At 49.2% G+C, this 12,612-nt stretch overlaps 1 protein-coding gene across 4 annotated transcripts in view; it reads left to right on the forward strand.

Annotated features, from left to right (window-relative positions):
* Positions 1-501: 501 nt before the first annotated feature.
* The window catches only part of SLC43A1 (solute carrier family 43 member 1), a 28,479-nt gene continuing 16,368 nt past the window's right edge, over positions 502-12,612 (forward strand). For 3 of the 4 annotated variants that reach the window (XM_047775694.1, XM_047775696.1, XM_047775695.1), the window contains exon 1: positions 1,695-2,277. In XM_047775694.1, coding sequence (XP_047631650.1) covers positions 2,049-2,277 — 229 coding nt within the window. In that variant the 5' untranslated portion in view covers positions 1,695-2,048. Of the gene's footprint in view, positions 815-1,694; positions 2,278-12,612 lie in introns of those variants that run through there. The other variant, XM_047775697.1, reaches the window with a different exon arrangement.

The following is a 12,612-nucleotide window of genomic DNA, read 5'->3' on the forward strand; positions in this document are numbered from 1 at the left end:
TTACCTGCCTCAAAACCTCCAATTCCAGCCCCCACCTCTCTGCGGTACCATTGTAGGTACTATTGTAAGGTAGGTACTATTGTTATGAGAGCTTACAGGAGGAAACAGGCTCAGAGAGGTTAAGCAATTTGCCTAAGGTAACCCAACACTCAGACCTCTGACTAACTCTACGAAGACACCCGTGTCACCCTGCCTCTCAGAAAACACTACTCCCAGCTGCACAGATCAAAACCCCACCCAAGCCTGCCCTGCATCGCGGTCAGTCTGATCCAGCCAAGGACTTGTTCTTTGTTTTGACCAAGGATACATAGGGCGCTGCCCTGATTAGCCTAGGGGGCCAGGGAGAGGGTATCGGGAAGGAGATGGGGCAGAAACTTCAGGTGCAGGGGAGTGTGCCGGGGAGGGTATCTGGGGACCAGACGGCGAGTCACGTGCGCGTGAAACTCGACCTAGGGGGAGGGTTAGGGGAGAGCCCCCGCCCCTACCTCGGGGCGCAGCCCCAGATGGGTGTAAATACAGCTATTAACTCCGTCGATGTATTTCTTCCTAGCCTCGTTTCGCGGATTGGTGGCACCTGGCGGGTTCCCAGTCGCCACCTTCTTCCAACGGGGCAGAGGAGGTGAGAACCCTAGGCTGTCGGGCTGAATCTCCGAGGCCGCCCAGACCCGACGCGCAGAGAAGCCCGGAGCGCCGGTGCGGTTCCGACCTCCGGCAGCCCGACACCCGCTGCCAAGAGTGTGCACTCGCCGCCGCACAGGCGCTGCGCTCCCCAGGGGTCCGCGGCTGCAGGAGGCTCACTTGCCCCGAATCGGAGGTGAGCAGGAGGTGTGGCTGGGGGTGGGAGGTGTCCCCTGCTACGCCTCCGCTGAGAGCCACCGGGCCGGTTCTCACCGACACTCCCAGGCTCCCCAAGAAAAACCCGTTACCTGAGCCGGCGAGTCCTGCCACTTCAAGCGCGTCCCTTCCTCCCCTGTAGTTTCGCCCCTCCGACTCCCCCCTTCTTCCCCGCCCCCTCACTGCACTTCCTCGGTTTAGAGCCACGCTCTTGGAGTTTGAAAGGACCCGCGGGAACTCCCCAATGCAAAGCTCCATTTCACAGATGAGAGTACCGAGGCCCTCGTGCTTTCCTCCGCTCTCTCTCGCCAGCTCCTGCTCGTCCTGCCCCTCTGGTCTTTGCTTTTCTCGGTCTCGCCCCCGTAGCTGCTCTCCGCCCCCGCGCCGCCCGCATCCAGTCTCCTCCCGCGGTGGGGGCCGTGGCCGAGGCTGGGGGGACTCGGGCGCCTTCTCTCCCTCTGGTAAATGCAGCCATCCGCCAGCCCGTCCGCCAGCCCCTCAGCCGCCGCTGTCCTTATAAAGTCAGCGGCCGCCGGACTTCCTGCGGGAGCTCGAGCCCCCCTCCCAGGGCTGGAGAAGGCGAGCTGGCTCCCAGGCGCGCAGCGTGGTGCCCCGTGCCCCGAGGAGTGAGTGGGTGGCGCCGGGGACGCTGCAGGGCTGCTTGGGTCTCCTTCCACGTGGCAGCTGTTGGCTGGGTCCGAAAAACTGTAGAGTTGAGTTGCCTAGTGCGGAAAGGGGGAGGGCTTGCTGAAGTCCAGCCCCAGAAGAGAGGAGTGATCTTATAGGGGTGACAGGAAGGGGGGGGGGTCTTGTGCTAATATCAGACTTCCCCTTCCCCCTCCTGCTTGCTTCAGGGGGTTCTTCCTGGGGAGGGAGGCCGGATAATGGCCAGCGGGGGCTTCAGAGCACGCTCTGCCCCTTGCGGACCTTTAGGGGCCTGGGGAAGTGCGGCTTTAGACTCTGGGAGCCCGGCTCTGCGTGTCTTGGCCTGGATGGAAAAGCCCGGCAGCGCGCCAAGAAGCTGTTGCGCACAGACAGGACCTTCCCTGTCTCTGATAGTGACATACGGCAGGAGCCCAGCGTCAGGTGCGCCCCTAGCACTGCCGGTCCGCCCAGAGCCAGCTGGGCGGCACCCGCTGGGAGACCCCCCGGGCTCTATACGGCCTCCTTGAAGGCCCCCTTTCCGGCCGGCTCCAGGAGACTCAGGAACCATCATGATGCAGGACGAGTCTCTGGGTCGTCCGCGCTCTTCACTAAGTGCTCTGTTGCTGTGCAGCCTTTCGGCCAGCATGGCCCCCACGCTGCAGGTGGCGTTCAGGAGGCGCTGGTGGATGGCAGGCACCGCGGTGCTGGAGAACCTCTTCTTCTCTGCGGTGCTCCTGGGCTGGAGCTCCCTGCTGATCATGCTCAAGAACGAGGGCTTCTATTCCAGCTTGTGCCCAGGTATGCCCAAAAAGGGGCCAGTGAGGCCTGGGAACGGCAGCAGAGGGGGGGAAGATGGACACTTGCCAAGACAGGTGGCCAAGTGGACAGAAACCAGGGCTGCTTAAGAGGGAGCTCTTGCCAGAGGGTTGGACAGCCCCACTTCTTGACCTCTTCAAACTTCCTCTAGAGAAAGGCCCATTCGACCATATTCATCTAACCCAGTCTTCACTCATGTCCTCCAGATCCTGGGAGTGGCCCCTGGGGTTCTAAGCCTTTGGCAGCCTCAGGTCTAGAGCAAGGTGGAAACTCCTAGAAGCGCAGCAGTTAGGAGTTCCCGTTGTGGCGCAGTGGTTAACAAATCTGACTAGGAACCATGAGGTTTCCGGTTTGATCCCTGGCCTTGCTCAGTGGGTTAAGGATCCAGTGTTGCTGCGAGCTGTGGTATAGGTCGCAGACGCATTGCTGCGGCTCTGGCGTAGGCCGGCGGCTACAGCTCTGATTAAACCCCTAGCCTGGGAACCTCCATATACCTCCGGAGCGGCCCTAGAAAAGGCAAAAAGACCAAAAAAAAAAAAAAAGGTGGCAGCAGTTAGCTGGGTGAGGGCTTTCTCACTAGGGCTGCGTGAAGGCTGAAGGAAGCAAAGGAGAGCCAACAAGGAGGTAAAGAGAAGGAGAGGCACTCCTCCTTTTTCAAGCCATTTGAGCCCCCAGGTCTTCAATTTTTTTTATTTTTTATTTATTTATTTTTTAATATTTTTTTGGTCTTTTTTTTTGCCATTTCTTTGGGCCGCTCCTGCGGCATATGGAGGTCCCCAGGCTAGGGGTCGAATCGGAGCTGTAGCCACTGGCCTACGCCAGAGCCACAGCAATGCAGGATCCGAGCTGCGTCTGCGACCTACACCACAGCTCACGGCGATGCTGGATCCTTAACCCACTGAGCAAGGGCAGGGACCGAACCCGCAACCTCATGGTTCCTAGTTGGATTCGTTAACCACTGCACCACGATAGGGAACTCCCCCCAGGTCTTCAAGTTACCATTTGTACAAAGTTAATAGCCTCATTTCCTCTAGGCCCTGACTTGTGCCTCATTTTCCTGTTTTGGTCTCCTTGGCTTTGAAAGAGGGGCCCCAGATGCGGGAGTGGGAATTCTAACAATCCTTGGGAGCAGTGACTGCTTCCCAGCCTGCAGGTGCCTGGAGGCAGGGAGGCACCCCGTCTTGGTGTCTGGGACTTGAGTCTCTGGTGCTGTGAATGCCATCTTTCTTTTCTGGGAAGGAGGGAGCTGGGCTGACAAGCTTAGCCCAAGGAGCTGGATGGATGTGGAGTCTGGCCCTTCCTCTCCCTCCTCATCCTCTTCCTCCAGTCTCCTTGCTGTGGAACAGGCTTTGGAGGAAGGCCAGCTTGGGTTAGAATCCCAGCTTCCACCACTTTTTATCATCTGGGTGACACTGACAAGTTCCTTAAAACATTGAGCTTCAATCACTGGGGCTGCATTGTCACAGCTGTAGCTTGGATTCGATCCCTGGCCCGGGAACTTCCATATGCCTGGGTGTGGCCCAAATAAATAAATAAAGTTGGAGTTCCCTGGTGCTGTAGTCGTTAAAAAAATCCAGTGGCTTAGATCGCTGCTGTGGCCTGGGTTCAATCCCTGGTCCAGGAACTTCCATATGCTGAGTGCAGCCAAGTTTTGTTTTTTGTTTTTTGTTTTTTTTTTTTTTTTTTCAGCTTTTTAGGGCCACTCTTGAAGTATATGGAGGTTCCCAGGCTAGGGGTCCCAATTGGAGCTACAGCTGCTGGCCTATGCCACAGCCACAGCAACACGGGATGAAAGCCATATCTGCGACCTACACCACAGCTCATGGGAATGCTGGATCTTTAACCCACTGAGCGAGGCCAGGAATCGAACCCATAACCTCATGGTTCCTATTCGGATTAGTTTCCACTGTGCCACGATGGGAACTCTGCCAAGATTTAAAAAAAAATAAAGTATACAAGTTGATGGCTTTTAGTTAATTCAGAGTTGTGCCACCATAACCACAACCAATTTTAGAACATTTTCTTTACCCCCTAAAGTCACCCTGGACCCACTAGTGATGCCCATTCACTCCCCCCACCTCTTCTTCTGCCCCAAGCAGTAGGCAACCACTCTGCTACTTTCTCTTATAGGTTTTCCTATGACAAAAATAGATTTGCCTATTCTGAACATTTCATATACATGTCATCTTATAATAGGTGATCTTTTGTGACTGGCTTTTTTTTTTGGGGGGGGGGCACATCCACGGCATACAGAGATTCCCAGGTTAGGGGTCCAATTGGATCTATAGCCACTGGCCTACACCAGCGCTCACAGCAACACTGGATCCTTAACCCATTGAGCAAGGCCAGGGATCGAACCTTCGTCCTCATGGATGCTAGTCAGATTCTTTAACCATTGAGCCATGATGGGAACTCCTGGCTTTTTTTCATTTATGTTTTCAAGGTTCATTCATGTTGGTAAGTATATTATGACTTGGTTTCTTTCCAAGTCCTTTGTTACTACATTTTATTTATTTATTTTTATTTTTTTTGTCTTTTTAGGGTGCACCTGCAGCATATGGAAATTTCCAGGCTAGGGGTCAAATTGGAGATGCATTTACCAGCCTACCCCAGAGCCACAGCAATCCCAGATCTGAGCCTGTCTGCCACCCACACCGCAGCTCACAGCAATGCCGGATCCTTAACCCACTGAGCAAGGCCAGGGATCGAACCTGTATCCTCATGGATGGATACTGTCTTGGGTTCATAACCTGCTGAGCCACAGTGGGAACACCCCACATTTTATTTCATTCAACAGTTGATGGATGTTTGGGTTGTTTCCACTTTTTGGGTATTATGAGTAAGGCTTCAGTGAACAGACGTACAATTTCTGTGTGGACATATGCTTTCCTTCCATATGGAATTGCTCGGCCAAAGGGTAAATCTGAGTTTAACATTTTGAGGAACTGTTCGACTTTTCCCACGTGGCTAGGCCATTTTACATTCCCTCCAGCAGTGTTTGAGGGTTCCAATTTCTCCACATCCTGGACAACATCTCTTATTATTCTTCTCTTATAGTCATTTTTAGAGACATAAAGTGTTATCTTTTTGTAGTTTTGATTTGCATTTCCTAGTGGCTAATGATGGTGGGTATTTTTTCATGTGCTTACTGGCCATTGGTGTATTTTCTTTGGAGAAATATCTATTCAGATCCTTGGCTCCTTTTAAAATTGAATCATTTTTATTGAGTTGTAAGAGTTCCTTGTATTGTAGATATAAGTCCCTTATTAGATACATGATTTGCATTTTTTCTCCCACTGTGGATTGTCTTTTCACATTCTTCATGGTGTCCTTTGGAACACAAAATTTGGTTTTTTGGTTATTTTTACTTTTTTTTTTTGCCTTTTTGTCTTTTCTAGGGCCATACCCTCGGCATATGGAGGTTCCCAGGCGAGGGGTCCAATCGGAGCTGTAGCCGCCAGCCTACACCAGAGCCACAGCAACTCAGGATCCAAGCCACGTCTGTGACCGATACCACAGCTCACAGCAATGCCGGATCCTTAATCCACTGAGTGAGGCCAGGGATTGAACCCGCAACCTCATGGTTCCTAGTTGGATTTGTTAACCACTGAGCCATGATGGGAACTCCTATTTTTACTATTTTTTAAAATTGAAGTACACCTTATTTACAATGTTGTGTTTCTGGTTTACAGCAAAATGATTTAGTTATATATGTGTGTATATAATATATATATATTCTTTTTTGTATTCTTTTTTTTTTTTTTGTAATGGCCGAACCCAAGGCATATGGAAGTTCCCAGGCCAGGGATCGAATCTGAGCCACAGCTGCAACAACCCATGCCATAGCTATGGCAGTGCAAGATCCTTTAACTCACTGTGCTGGGCCAGGAGTTGAACCTGTACCTCCACAGTGACCCAAGCCACTGCTGTCAGATTCTTAACCCACTGTGTCGCAGTGGGAACTTCTCTTTTTTGTATTCTTTTCCATTATGGTTTATTTCAAGATTTTGAATATGGGAGTTCCCATTGTGGCTTATCGGGAAATAGCCCGACTAGTATCCAAGAGGATGTAGGTTCGATCCCTCGCCTTGCTCAGTGGGTTAAGGATCCAGCACTTGTCGTGAGCAGACATGGTTTGGATCCTGGCTGTGTCTGTGGCAAAGATCAGCAGCTGCAGCTCTGATTCAGCCCTTAGCCTGGGAACCTCCATATGCCACAAGTATGGTCCTAAAAAGCAAAAAAAGGAGTTCCCTTCGTGGCGCAGTGGTTAACGAATCTGACTAGGAACCATGAGGTTGCGGGTTCGATCCCTGGCCTCGCTCAGCGGGTTAAGGATCTGGTGTTGCCGTGAGCTGTGGTGTAGGTTGCAGACGTGGCTCGGATCCCACGTCGCTATGGCTGTGGCGTAGGCCAATGGCTACAGCTCCGATTGGACCCCTAGCCTGGGAACCTCCATATGCTGTGGGAGCGGCCCTAGAAAAGGCAAAAAAAAAAAAAGATTTTAAATATGGTTCCCTGTGCTATACAGTAGGACCTTGTTGTTCATTTAAAGTAGTTTGTATCTGCCAGTTCCAAACTCCTAATTTATCCCCCCCTTCCCCTTCGGTAACTGTACGTTTGTTTTCCCCATCAGAACCACAAACTTATTTTTAAGTCTTTTTTTTGGGGGGGGTGGCTGTCTCTTAGTATATGGAACTCCTGAGCCAGGGGTCAGATCAGAGCCACAGTTGTGACCTATGCTGTAGCGGCAACTCAGGATCCTTAACCCACTGTACCGGGCAAGGAATCCAACCTGCATCCTTGTGTTCCAAGGACACTGCTGATCCCGAAGTGCCAAAGTGGGACCTTCAAAAGTTTTTAGTATTGATGAAGTCCAGTCTGTATTTTCTTTTGCCACTTGTGTTTTGGTGTCATGTTTAAGAAACCTTTGCCTCATCTAAGGTTGCAATGGTTTATGTCTGTTTTCTTCTGAGAATTCCATTTAGATCTTTGATCCATTTGGAGTTAATTTTTGTAAGTGGTGTGAAGTATCCACCTGGTGTTTTCATTTGCCCAGAATTGAGGGCGTGTTGGAGCCTGGTGGTTTGGCAAAGTGAACCCTCCCCCTCTTTTCTCAGAACTTATTGGTCCACTCTTCAAAAACAAGGTACAACCTGTCTTTTTCATTCAAGGAACTTCAGCCTCTAGAAATCAGCCTGACTGGGGCTGTTCTACTCTGATCTGTGTTAGTCGTGCTGCCCTGTCAAAAGTACCTATTTTCTGCTTCTTTTTTTTTTTTTTTTTGGCCACACCCAAGACATATGGAAGTTCCCAGGCTAGGGACTGAATCTGAGCTGCAGCTGCAACCTGCATCACAGCTGTGGCAATGCCAGATCCTTTAACCCACTGTGCCTGGCTCGGGATGAAACCCACATCTCTGCAGAAACCCAAGCACACACACTACAGGGTCCCAACCAGGAATCTGCATTCCAGTCATGTGTGGGAAGAGGTAGGCGGCATGGCTTCCCACTCTGCTGTGTGCTGCCTGCGGATCTGAGCCAGTTACTTAGCATTCTTAATATTTCTGTTACCATGAATATAAAATGGGACCTTATCCTCCCTGGATCTGCACTTCTCTCCTTTCCTCCTTCCTTCCTTCCTCCTTTCCTCCTTCCTTCCTTTCTTTCCTTCTTTCTTTCTCTTTCTCTTTCTTTCTTTCCTCCTCCTCCTTCCTTCCTTCCTTCCTTCCTTCCTTCCTTCCTTCCTGTCTGTCTTTTAGGGCTGCACCTGCAGCATATGGAAATTCCCAGGCTAGGGGCTGAATCAGAGCTGTTGCTGACAGCCTACACCACAGCTCACAGCAACTCCGGATCCTTAACCAACTGAGTGAGGCTGCGGATTGAACCCACATTGTCTTGGATACCAGTCAGGTTCATAACCTGCTGAGCCACACCCTGCGCTTCCTTTCTCATCTTGTCTTATCTTTTCTTTTCCCTTCCTTCCCTCCCTCCCTTCTTTCTTTCTTTCTTTCTTTCTTTCTTTCTTTCTTTCTTTCTTTCTTTCTTTCTTTCTTTCTTTCTTTCTTTCTTTTCTTTCTTCCTCCTTCCTTCCTTCCCTTCCTTCCTTCCTTCCTTCCTTCCTTCCTTCCTTCCTTCCTTCCTCTTTCTTTCTTTCTTTCTTTCTTTCTTTCTTTCTTTCTTTCTTTCTTTCTTTCTTTCTTTCTTTCTTTCTTTCTTTCTTTCTTTCTTTCTGCCCCTGTGGCATATGGACGTTCCCAGACCAGGGATCACACCTGCTCCACAGCAGTGACCTGAGCCATTTCAGTGACAAGGCCCAGGTCCTAAACCTGCTGCACCACAAGGAAACTCCACAAATCTGTTTATAGAGAAGAGAAAGCTGAAGTTCAGAGATGCTAAGTAATTTGTCCAAGGTCACGCAACTAATAAATAAGGAGCAGAGTGGGTATTCAAACCCAGATCTGACCCCAGAACTTTTCTGGGAGAACTTGAGCTTAGAGTTCTCCTGGGGGAATCCTGCCACAGACAAGACAGCCAGCCAGGGCCCAGTCCTGCAGGTGTTTTGGTGAATGTGGTGTGTCAGCCTCAGGAGAGTGAAGCAGGGGGTAGGGATGGGGAGAGAAGAGGAGCCATGAGGAAGGACTCACAGACCTGAGAGAAAAAGCAGATGGGATCATTTTGTGAGCAGTGTGTATGTGCTCCAGCTAGTGGTGCCAGAATTGGGCACAAGGAATATTTGACTATAAACCTTGTTTCCCAGACCTAGTCATCTGTAGTTCACTGTCATGATTTTCTCATTTCTGTGTGACATGGGTACCATTATTTACTTAATACTTCCTTTACTTCTTCTTTTCTTTTTCTTTTTTTTCTTTTTTTTTTGCTTTATAAGGCCGAACCTGTGGTGTATGGAAGTCTGTGACCTACACCATAGCTCAAGGCAGAGCCGGATCCTTAACCCCACTGAGTGAGGCCAGGGATCCAACCTGCATCCTCATGGATACTAGTTGAGTTCTTGACTGCTGAGCCACAACGGGAACTCCCAATAATTCCTTTTAAATCAAGCCACTTAAAAAAGAAAATAGCCTCAGGAGTTTGTGCTGGGTGCAGTGGGTTAAGAATCGGACTGCGGTATGTTCAGAAACTTCCACATACTGCAGGTGTGGCCATAAATAGAAAGAAAGAAAAAAAGAGGTTGTGTGGCCATAATTGCTTTGTGTCTCGGAGCTTCATTGTCTATAAAATGGGGGTCATTACATTCACTTTTTAGGGTCGTGAACATTAAATGATACACCACATAGAAAAACCTGGTGCAAAGTAGGTGTTCATTAATTGAGAGCCAGTGAGAAAAAGTGTCATCTGATTGTGAAAAACTTCAGAGCAGGGACCATTTCTAATTCAGGGGCTGCAAATTCCGATGCCAGCAGGGGCCAGGCCGTTAATAATAATGGCATGTGGTAATGCACAACATGAGAACAGGGTCAGTAATACTACATTAGCTTTGTAGGGTGACGGTGCTAACTGGACTTACTGTGGTGATCATTTCAAAATGTGTACAGACGTCAAATAACAAAAAAAAAAGTCAAATTATTATGCTGTACAGGTGAAACTAATATATTGTGTGTCAAATATACTTTAATAAAAAACATAATAGGGAGTTCCCATTGTGGATCAGTGGTAACGAGCCCAACTAGTATCCACAAGGATGTGGGTTCGGTCCCTGGCCTCGCTCAAAGGGTTAAGGATCTGGGGTTGCCTCAAGCTGGGGTGTAGTTTGCAGATGTGGCTTGGATCCTGCATTGTTGTGGCTGTGGTGGAGGCTGGCGCTGCAGCTCGACCACCACTAGCCTGGAAACTTCCCTATGCTGCAGGTACGGCCCTAAAAAGAAGAAAAGAATAATAATTTGGCCAAGCAGGGCAGACGTAAAATAGCAAATGTCTGAGAGATAGTAGAAAGGTGAGGCCTTAGCTTACTTAGAGAGGACAATCCCTGGCAAAAAGGAGTGGCCTCCACTCAGCTCCAGCATTATCCAGATCATTTTTTTTTCTTTTTCTTTTTGGCTCTACCTGCGGCAGGAAGAAGTTCCCAGGCCAGGGATCAAACCCCGAGCCACAGCAGTAACAGCACCAGATCCTTAACCTGCTGCACCACAAGGGAACTCAGATCTTCTCATTTATTAAAGAGAAGCAAAACGTCTCGATCTTTATGTGATAACTCCTAGTTTTAAACTGGCACCCAATTAAAATTTTCAAGCCAAGCAAAACACGGGTTCACTGCTGGTCACCAGTTTGCAGCGTCTGGTCTAAATTATCTTTGTATTTTTTTCCCGCTTTACCCACTGTCCCAACACCATGCCTGTCAAACCATAGATGGCACTTAGGTATGAGGAGATTGAATAAACAGGTGCAGACAAACCTGGTGGGGAAAAGAACAGAGATAATAAAGATCACTAAACTCGGGGGCTGGCCTGAAGCCCAGAGACTGTGTGGTATAAACCTCTCAACCCCTCTTTCCGGTGTCTGAGCGTTTCCCCCAGCCTCTGTGCAGCCCATGGCCCAAGGCGCTTCCTCCCCTGGCTGGCCAGCATTCTCGTTCTGCAAATAATTCCTCTGTCCTTCCTTTGTCAGCATACAGATCCCTTCTGCCTTCTGCCACCCCTCATGCCCTTCGGATATCTGAAGTCAGCAGTCACTGTCACCAGGGAGAGCAGATCCTGCCCCTTGCCAGCATTCAGCACGATCACATCTTCCTGTTCTGTTCCCTTCACCGCACATGTCACTATATCAGCATCCGTTTGTTTCCCTGTTTATTATCTAGTACAAGCCCCAGGAGAGCTTCCTGGCTTATTCCCTGTGGGATCCCCAGCACCTAGAGAAGAGGCTCACTACATTGCACCCCCCCCCCCCACCCAGGAGGCCATCACCTACTCCTTCATCAGCTGGTCCAGGAGCACCTTCCCTGGGCCAGGCCCTGTGCAAAGGTCTTTGTTCCCTTTTTCCAGCTGAATCTCCTAAGGAGCCTGGGTTAGGTCTTCTCTGTTCCCTTTTACAGGCAAGGGACGTAAGGCTGAAAGGGAGGAAGTTACTTGTCCAGGGTTGCCCGGCTAGTAGGGAGGGTCATGGGAATTCAGACCCCCTTCCCTCTGCCTTCCAGGTGCACTCTGAGTTTGCCCTTGGCAATGATGCCTAAGTAACAAACAGGAGACAGGGGAGCCGCCACTTTATGACTCACTGAGCTTTAAGTGATGTGAAATCCCCCCCATCCCCCATCACCAGCCTTTCATTAACCTGTCACAAGTTGGCATTTTACCTGGAGGCCAGGTCTTCTCAGAGGTTAACTTTTAAAAGAGTGCTGGAGGGCCGTGCCGTAGTCCTAATTCTGTGCCTCAGTTTCATCATCTGGAGAATGGAGATACTTTATTAGCTGACTCATGGGGCTGTCTGAGTTACTACTGTACCCATTGAGAATATGCCTAGAACATACTTAAATGGTCAAAAAATATTAGCTATTATTTTAAAAAATATTTTGTGAGACTATAGTTGATTTACAATAGTTGTGCCAATTTCTGCTGTATGGCAAAGTGACCCAGTCACACACACACACACACACACACAAATTCCTTTATAATATCTTCCGTCATGGTCTATCCCCAGACACTGGATATAGTTTCCTGTAATATTAGCTATGATTTTAACAGAATGTCATTTATGAAGAAAACATCCTTTAATTTTTTTTTTTTGCTATTATATATTAGACAGGGTATCATTGTACATTCAGTCAGATCCTCAGTGTTCCTAAACCAGTGCCAAAGAGAGTACCATTTTAAAAAGAGGTGGTTTAATCAGCCCTCCGTATCCGTAGATTCAGCATCCTCAGATTTAACCAAAATTCAAAATCAATCTGTGGCTGGTTGAGTTTGGGGATGTACACCCATGGATATGGAGAGCTAACTGTACTAGCCATTGGTATATCAGACTTGAGTATCTGCTGGGAGCCTGCATCCTCTAAGTTTTAAGGGACTGCCTCTTCCATCGGTTGAGCATCACTCACTGATGTTGCCCCAGATTCAGTGTGGTGCTTCCTGTCTGGGATCTACAACCTCCGAGGCGTAGACAATGAGTGACTTTCAATTTGGTAAATTACTTCAATATTAGTTATCATGTTTGAGCTAGTCAAGGCCTCATATTGGGTATTTGGCTCTCCCTGGGTCAGATACTAATTGCCATTTTATGGAGTCCTTTCCCCACCAGAGGCACCCGGGTGGCAGCAAAGCAGAGGCATAGGCCTTGAGTGCAGGACCCTGATCCCAGGCCACTGTCCTGT

Source organism: Phacochoerus africanus, chromosome 4, assembly GCF_016906955.1.
Source record: "Phacochoerus africanus isolate WHEZ1 chromosome 4, ROS_Pafr_v1, whole genome shotgun sequence".
NCBI classification, from domain to species: domain Eukaryota; kingdom Metazoa; phylum Chordata; class Mammalia; order Artiodactyla; family Suidae; genus Phacochoerus; species Phacochoerus africanus.